This window comes from Syngnathoides biaculeatus, chromosome 15 (assembly GCF_019802595.1).
Source record: "Syngnathoides biaculeatus isolate LvHL_M chromosome 15, ASM1980259v1, whole genome shotgun sequence".
Taxonomy (NCBI): Eukaryota; Metazoa; Chordata; class Actinopteri; order Syngnathiformes; family Syngnathidae; genus Syngnathoides; species Syngnathoides biaculeatus.
In genome coordinates, this window is record NC_084654.1 from 11411024 (window position 1) to 11420158 (window position 9135).

The 9135-nt window shown below is 41.1% G+C and overlaps 1 protein-coding gene across 1 annotated transcript in view; it reads left to right on the forward strand.

Moving 5' to 3' along the window:
• dlgap2a (discs, large (Drosophila) homolog-associated protein 2a) overlaps positions 1–2724 on the forward strand; it is a 176575-nt gene extending 173851 nt beyond the window's left edge. Inside the window, exons 10-13 of the mRNA XM_061844217.1 lie at positions 33–472; positions 554–645; positions 1651–1803; positions 2274–2724. Of these exons, the coding sequence (XP_061700201.1) occupies positions 33–472; positions 554–645; positions 1651–1803; positions 2274–2480 (892 nt within the window). The 3' untranslated portion in view covers positions 2481–2724. The remainder of the gene's footprint in view (positions 1–32; positions 473–553; positions 646–1650; positions 1804–2273) is intronic.
• Positions 2725–9135: the final 6411 nt, after the last annotated feature.

The following is a 9135-nucleotide window of genomic DNA, read 5'->3' on the forward strand; positions in this document are numbered from 1 at the left end:
TAATCGTACAATTTCATCACTGTGTCCTTCAGGAAAGGCCGATTCAAGCGCTCCAACAGCGTGACTACAGCCGTGCAGGCTGACATGGAGTTGGAGGGCTTCCCCACCATGGAGGACAAAGGCCTGCAGTTCGGCGGGGGCTTCCAACGTCACTCAGAGCCCAGTACGCCCACCCAGTATGGAGCCGTACGAACCGTTCGTACCCAGGGGCTTTTCAGCTACCGCGAGGACTACCGGACCCCAGCTGAGCCCCCCAGTCCCAGAGAGACCACGAGTGAACCCACGTGGCAGTTGGAGCCCCCGCCCCCACAAGAAAATGCAGTCGCATCCATTGAGTCGGGGCGTAGCTCCCCTTCTCTGAGGAGAGACGGGAGCTGGTTCATGCAGCTGCTCCATACTGAGACCAAGAGGATAGAAGGCTGGTGTAAAGAGATGGAGGCCGAAGCTGAAGAAAATGACTTGTCAGAGGAGAGTGAGTGAGAAAAACTACACGGTCTAGTAGAAAGTATGGCAATTTTAATTACGGTCTCAATTATGTAAACTTGTGTTACAGTCTTAGGGAAAATCCGAAGCGCTGTGGGGAGCGGTCAGCTGTTAATGTCACAGAAATTCCAGCAGTTCTATTGGCTCTGTCAGCAAAATCTAGTAAGTACAAGTGAGTGCCTGCTTTCATGTGAAAGGTTTTCTCAGGACCCCGTAGACTGTAATACCAGTTGAAAGCAAGAACCCTTTTCGTTCAAGGGGTGTCAAACTCATTTTTGCCACATTGTTGTTATGATTTTCCTGGGCCATTATGATGACTGTGTAAACATATATAATCTCGTCCCCATGTAATTACATATACTTAGCAAATGGAGGCATAATTAGTGTTGAAAAAATGGCACAAGGATAAGCTTGTTCAACTCTTAAAAGTGATTTTGTAACATCCCACCTTTAATACATATGAGAATTTCAAATGTTGGCACAGATTTGAGTAAGAGTCATGGAAGTTGACGCACATGATTTGCTTTTGCAGGCCACATAAAATGATGTGGCGGGCCAGATCGAGCTCCAGGGCCTTGAGTTTTTACACCTATGGTTTAGAGCACCTGACACAAGATGGCCAAGTTAGTCAAGGTCAGCGGTCAAACCAGGAAGTTGTTCCTTGTGATTGTTGTTTGGTACAATTTTCAACCGGCGGTAAATAGTCCAGCCACGACGAGAGGTTTTAAGTGAATATATTTGCACAGCTCAAAGATACAGGGATGTGTACGCATAAGAAAGATGGTAGACATACAAATGTATTTGATTGACAGTGGACAGTTGAGTGGGGCGTAGTTTTTAGCACATTCAGCAGACACATCTATAGCATCTGAGAGCTCAGAGAATGGCTTCTTTTTTTTTTAGCGCATCAATTAGTTTTGTTAACTATTTTGTCTGTGGTATGTCAAATTGATCCAGCATTAGGGTTAGGGAGGATTCTAAGAAAGAATTTGATTTCCATAAAAACAAACATTCTAGAAAATGGATGGATGGTGGCAGGCTTGATTGTTTACCAATGACATCAAGTTATTATTTAGAAATTCACAAACTAGTAAGCATCTTTCCACCATCCTAGACGAGAATTAAACTATCAAATACTATTCATCTCGTGCTTGTGACCTCCTGTAGGACCCCAGCGCTATGCCACGGCCCACGTCGCAGGACCTGGCTGGGTTCTGGGATCTGCTGCAGCTCTCGGTTGATGACGTCACCTTGAAGTTTGACCAGCTTCACCAGATTAAAGGCAACAACTGGAGAACAATAGAAAGTCCAGAGAAGAAGGTAAATGGGTCCTGACTACACTTTCAATCCTGGTCGCAGACATGGACAGCTTTAGGGTTTTTTGGGGGGGAAGTTCAAACCTTTAAGGGTTGTCTTGGTAGCAGTTCACATCTTTGACTTTCATACAACTAGCAAGACTCAATACCAGATTCCATTCACAAATGCCCTGATCAGTTAGCGAAGATCACTAAGTGCATATAATTAACAATCTGGAAAAAACTAAGTTGCCCTAGAAGTTGTAGGGTTTTCTCCTGTGATGACTATTTACTGTGGTATGATTTATTTTTTTCTCTTTACAAAGAACTCAGAAGAGATTGTGTTCAACTAATTAACACAGCAGTAAAAGAGAGAGGAAGGACAATCCGAATTTGTTTTTCAACTCTGAATTTTAGTGGCTCGTTTGATCCAGACAAAGCGCTGCACATGTTCTGAAAGCACCGCCTAATTAGTTTGCTGTTGTTTCCCTGAAGCCTCCAGCTCCAGTCCCAAAGAAGACAAGTCGACAGAAGAGTCTGGTGACGAGAGAGAAATCCTTGGACCTCCCCGACAGGCACCGGCAGGAGGCTCGTCGACGCCTCATGGCAGCCAAGCGGGCGGCCTCCTTCCGGCAGAACTCTGCCTCGGAGCGAGCGGACAGCATTGAGATCTATATTCCCGAGGCTCAGACTCGACTTTGAGAACTTGGGTTCAGGGGAAACTTGTCTCCCTGTTCACTTAGCCTTTTTTTCTAGACTTCTAATCTCTCTTTATTAATTTATTTATTTATGTGTGTCATCTCCACTGTCGTGCCATCCTCAGTGCCCCTCGCCAACGCCATCGGCCTCTAGGATGCGCCACTTGTCTTGTATTTATCAGAGTTGTATATCGGCCACAGGTTGACTAGTTTTCTTGCACACTCATCCAGCATCTTGCATGTTTTTTTTTTAATTGTTTTTTTCCAATATTTGCAAAGTGCCATTTTAAAAGGGTAGCTTTGAAAAGTATATTAGTATCCAGGCCTTTGTGCTCAAAAACAAGAGTATTTTAAGTAGAATAAGGAAATCTCCAACTCTTTCAATTTTAGTAATTGACTTTTATTTCCCAATATTAATGTGAATTCTGAAAAGTGCCAATGCTTAAAATACCTCAGTCAGCGAGCCCAGACTGTATTGGAAATGGTCCTTTTGTTTTTTCATTTTTGTTTTCATCTAAAACAGGTTATGGTCATTTTTCATGCAATTGTTGTGAAAATGAGCTTGCTGCCGTTCCAATTTCAAAAACCACTTCCACATATCTGCTGTTCCTGTTGCAGACCATCAAATATTCAAATGATCTTGAAAGTGAAAACATTGTGCCAACATTTAGCATAACATCAAAGCAGCAGGGGGAATTTATTTTTTTTTTTTGTGCCCTCAGATCAAAACGTGTCGACTGCACTAATGCACTTATTACAATTCCATTTCCGAACGGAAAGGTACGTAAGGTAATGATGGTTCTTTTATTTTTATTTTCTCAATATGGCTTTGAAAAATATATTTGATGTGCCAGTACAGTATATTCCCACATTCCCTCTAATTGTTTTGACACACATCCACACACACATATGCACTTTGACATATGCACTCATCCAAAATTGTACTGTACCCTGGAGCATGTCCTGCTAGAGAACATTTGTGGTGTTTTGATGGCCAAAAAAACCCAAATTAATTTTTTTTTGTTGTTGTCAAAAGTCCCACCAAGTTGTAAAATAACTGCACTATAAACTCACGCGAGAGCAAATCGTTCTGCGCATGATCTACGCACATGGAGCCAGTTTGTCACCAAACGTCCTATATGTGAATATTCATATTCACTGGATACATTTACTTAATATGATAGAAATGAGAGGTATGGCACAATTTTGCTCCATTTACAGTAGCTGAATAAGACAAAAAAATACTCCTTTGTGTATTTCATCTCAATTTGAGACCTAAATACTTGTAATAAGCACTTCTCTATCAGTCAAATTAAGCATTATTTTTGTTCAGACCGAATTTGGAAAGTACTTTTTGTATTGATTCTCATTTAAATCTGTGGTTATCACGTTGACATGTCCGGTGACTGTACAATAACTTCTTTTCATCCGCTACAAGTCATTCATTCTCTAATGACATGATGGACTTTCATCCCTAATAACAGGTAAGAGTAAGAGTACACGTTTTTGAGTTTTGGTTTTATTTTAGAGCTGCTGTGCCGACAAAGAGACAGCGAATATGAGGTCAGAGTCTATGTTGACTTTATTTCCCCGCCACACATACAGTGAACAAAATAAGTATTTGAACACCCAGCGATATTGCAAGTTTTCCCACTTAGAAATCATGTAGGGGTCTGAAATTTTCATCATAGGTGCGTGTCCAGAAATCGCAATGTATGCTTTTTTAAATGATTTGTGTGATACAGCTGCAAATAAGTATTTGAACACCTGTCTATCAACTGGAATTCTGACCCTCAAAGACCTGTTCGTCCCCCCTTAAAGGTCCACCTCCACTCCATGTATTATCCTGAAATCAGATGCACCTGTGTGAGGTCGTTAGCTGCATAAAGACACCTGTCCACCCCATACAATTAGGAAGACTCAAACTTGTAACATGGTCAAGACCAAAGAACTGTCCAAAGACACCAGAGAGAAAATTGTACAACTCCACACAGCTGGAAAGACCTACGGAGAAATTGCCAACCAGCTTGGTAATAAAAAGGTCCACTGTTGGACCATTGATTACAAAATGGAAGAAGCTAAACATGACAGTCAATCTCAATCGGAGTGGAGCCCCAAGTGTGGTCTCAATGATCCTTAGAAAGGTGAGGAATCAGCCCAGGACGACACGACAGGACTTGGTCAATGACTTGAAAAGAGCTGGGACCACCGTTTCCAAGGTGACTGTTGGTAATACACTGACGTCATAGTTTGAAATCATGCATGGCACAGAGGGATCTTCTGCTTAAACGAGCACATCCCGGCCCGTCTTACGTTTGCCAATGACCATTTGGATGATACAGAGGAGTCATGGGAGAAAGTTTTGTGGTCAGATGAGACCAAAATGGAACTTTTTGGTGATAATTCCACTAACCATGTTTGGAGGATTACAAGTGATGAGTTCCATCCCAAGAAAACCATCCCTACTGTGAAGCATGGGGGTGCTGGCATCATGGTTTGGGGGTGTTTTTCTGCACATGGGACAGGACGACTGCACTGTATTAAGGAGAGGATGACCACGGCCATGTATTGTGAGATTTTGGGGAACAACCTCTTTCCCTCGGTAAGAGCATTGAAGATGGGTCGTGGCTGGGTCTTTCAACATGACAATGACCCAAAGCACACAGCCAGGAAAACCAAGGAGTGACTCCGTAAGAAGCATATCAAGGTTCTGGTGTGGCCTAGCCAGTCTCTAGACCTAAACCCAAGAGAAAATCTTTGGAGGGAGCTGAAACGCCGTGTTTCTCAGCGGCAGCCCAGAAACCTATCTGATCTCGAGAAGATCTGTGTGGAGGAGTGGGCCAAAATCCCTCCTGCAGTGTGTGCAAACCTGGTGAACAACTACAGAAAATGCTTGACCTCTGTAATTCCAAACAAAGGCTACTGTACCAAATATTAACGTTGGTTTTCTCAGGTGTTGAAATACTTATTTGCAGCTGTATCACACAAATAAATCGTTAAAAAAAATCATACATTGTGATTTCTGGATTTTTCTTTTTAGATTATCTCTCTCACAGTGGACATGCACCTATGATGAAAATTTCAGATCCACATACTTATTTTCTTCACTGTATCTCATGGAATGTGATGCACGTACCCCAAAATAAGGACTTTTATGAAATACTGCGTACCCCACATACACTCAACAACCACAACACAATACTCGGTACATATACACAATGTATTGCGATTCAGTACAGCACTTGCATATTAATCAAAGGTAGTACTAAGAAAAAGTTTAGTTTTACACCTTGAAAACTAGAATTAGATGGACTATACCGCTCACTTATTTATTTAGTTTTTGTAAATATTGTATTACTGTGTACCTTTTCATGGGACAGCACTGAAGTAATGACACATTGCTACAATGTAAAGTACACTTTTTATAACGATGTGAATTTAATGTGCCCTCAAAACAATACAACACAATGTTAACACCACTGGCAACAAAAGTGAGTGCACTCCTAAGTGAGATGCCCAAATTGGTACATTAATACATTAGCATCACGTGACTTGATATATGGTGTCAAATATTTGTAAAAATGTGAAGGATGTGCTCACTTTTGTTAGATTCGGTTTGTACCCTGTCTCCCGCCCAAAATTCAGTCCACCCGTTTGCCTTCTGACAACAAGCCATTCAAAAACATATTACATCGTGTAAAATACATGACTGACTTTTACTGACGCCGACTTTGTTTCAATTTACTTTCCTGTTTTCAAACAGAGCGTTTGATGTCTCGTGTACAAAAGGATGTGCATTCGAAGCAGACCATGTCTGTCCATTGGGTGACACGCGTCTACACCTAGAGAGAGAGTTTTTTTTTTTTTTTTTTTTTTTTTAAACAGTTTGACAGAGGGAGCGTGTGGACATGATGCCAGCAATTTGGCAGAAGCAGAGACAGACCCCTGCTGCTCGCACAGAGGCAGGCAGACAGCGGAGAGACAGAGCCGGCCTGACATATGCCGGCTTAGAGGAGATGGGCGCGCCGCCCGCGTCGGGCCCCCAAACTGCTGGCGTTATGTTGCTGTTGTGTAGCTGTGGGGCTGCGTTATGTGAGGATCTTTTCTGGGTATTTTCAGTCTGCCTTTCACTTGGCAAAGCAAACAGATCATTGCAAATGCCGAGTGAGATGAGGGTCAAGTGAGAGGAACATCCTAAAACCTCCAATTGTGGTTTCTGGTCAAACAGACACTGAACCCGGTGCTTTGCACCACAACAAATAAATGCCTCACCTCAAATAAATGTTTCTTTTTTTTTTTCCTCCTAAGGAAACAATAACAATGTAGAGAGTATACTAAACAGGTACAGTATAGTTGTTAACACATCCACCAGAAAGGGTGGTGATGGCTATTTAGGTGGTTAGTGACTGACAAGGGCCCAAAGAAATAGTTGCGTTCCCCTGCTCCATTGTCTGTGCCATTGCTATATGCAGTTTTCTATGTGATTGCTTTTTTAATGGATTTTTACAGGACACTTACTTGCTGTGATGCCCTCGCATGTAGGAAAGGAGATAATGCACTTTTTCGCTGTCAATTGGATCCCAAGAGAGCAGTCAAACTCAAAACACAATAAGCACATTTTTACAAGAGCTGCTGTTGACCGCCGCTCATGCCTATACACTCACGCACACGCATCAATGTCACCTCTCTGTGGACTACAATACCTACAGTATTTTCTATATTCTACGATAACATTTTTGGAGCATTTTCAAATATGTATGTGTAGTGTGTATAAATACATGTGTTTTAATAAATTTAGATGAGTTCAAAGTGTATGGCACAGGTAAAACTATAGGGATTTTTGTTTTTTTAATATTACAATATGGTCCCTCTATATTGTGGTATTTCACTTATTGCAGACGGGCCTGGAAGCTATCCCCAGTGATGAACGAATGTTCACTGTAAATCCCTAAATCAAAGGCAGCACCCCCTGAACACGTATGTTCAGTACACTACTTGTGACGTGTGTGACACGACAGCGTGCACCCAGACAATTTTACAAAAGAAAATAAGGTGCGGTAATGTCGCTGCCATAAACTAGAGCATTTATGAAGGGTAGAATTGCAAGACAAGTTTTGTTCAAAAAAACAAATGGGACTTTATCGTTTTGACAAACAAGTCATGAGAATTGCATCAAAATTAGTCAATTGATTATACTTGATAAACAAAAGACAGATCCTCAAGGTCATACAGCCATGTAGCTAGTGCAAACCTTGAAACCAGAAGCTTCTTTAGTCCTAAATTGTCAGCGGGAAACCTAAAGAAGCTTTTTGAATCAAAGAGAAACATCTCCAAAAAACAAGAACAATCCAGTTGCCTTGATTGAACCTCTGCGGTTGGCCATGACCTGGCTGGATGAGTGACAACTTTGACATATCCCCCCAGATTTCAGGTGGTTTTACCACGATCCGCTGGGACTGTTTTCAAAATTACGTTAACGTGGTGGTCATGTGATGCAGTGAGTAGCGGAGAAGATTCCCCTTTTGGGAGGAATCACTGGAGTGACGATGAATTAATAGCAAGTCAGTCGCCGTAACCTTGCCGAAACACTCTCGGCAGAAAAGACACTGTCACCTTAAAATACTGTGAGGACAGAAATCCACTCCAAGTGCCATCTTTCGTCACATTACTCAACCACACTTTTTTCCCCTTGTTTTGCAGAAGCAAATCATCTCTGCTACATTAACATCATATTTTCAATATTTCATTGGCAGCCTCACCTTTGAAGAACTAGATGTGAAATATTTAAAGGGTATCTTTCTTAATCAAGATGGTAGACTAGATATGTCAACAATTCTGATAATTGGGGGGGGGGGTAGTTTAGCGAAAACTATTTTCATCTTATGTATCATATCTATAGTGAGATGAACATAATGCCAAATATTCATTATTTGTAAAGAAATATGTATACATAGAGATATATAGTATATAATTCTATAATATACTTCATTGAAATAAAACTATTTTCTGCTGTTGCTCATGTTGTCACTTGCTTTCTGAATATTTTATAAACTGATATGGTGGCATGCATACGGATTCTGAATGTAGACTCTTTTATAGTATGCATTATATTTTAATTTAAGTCACTGATGTAGCCTACAAGTGTTATTTATTTTTTACGAGACATGTTTTTTTGCGTATTTATTTATTGGTTTTTGTTTTATTTATGAAAAGAGCTGCTGAAAAACTTTGCCTCGTTTGAGTTATTTGGCCATTGCTCTCATCATCTGATGTAAATAATTCTCCTAATTAAATTTTTTGGACAAAAAAAAAATTGAAATTTTGTCTGCGTGCTTCCTGATTACTTAGAATCTGTACCGAGTTGAAATATATTGGCACACTGGAAAAACAGAGCGGGGGGGGGGGGGGGGGGGGGCGCAAGGAGGAATGTTTTGGTTATTGTAACTCAGTGAATTTACCACAATGGTTTGCACACTGCCTGGCGAACATAAAAATAGGACTGCACATTTTATTTTCACTGTTCTTGCTGCTCAAGTGAGACACAAAGTGAGTACTTGGGATTTACATCATGGATGGAATAAAATGTTCTCTCTGGCTTGTTTTGTCTGCAAGAAAGAAAAAAAATGCCATGCTCCACGAAGCACAAACTATACATGTGA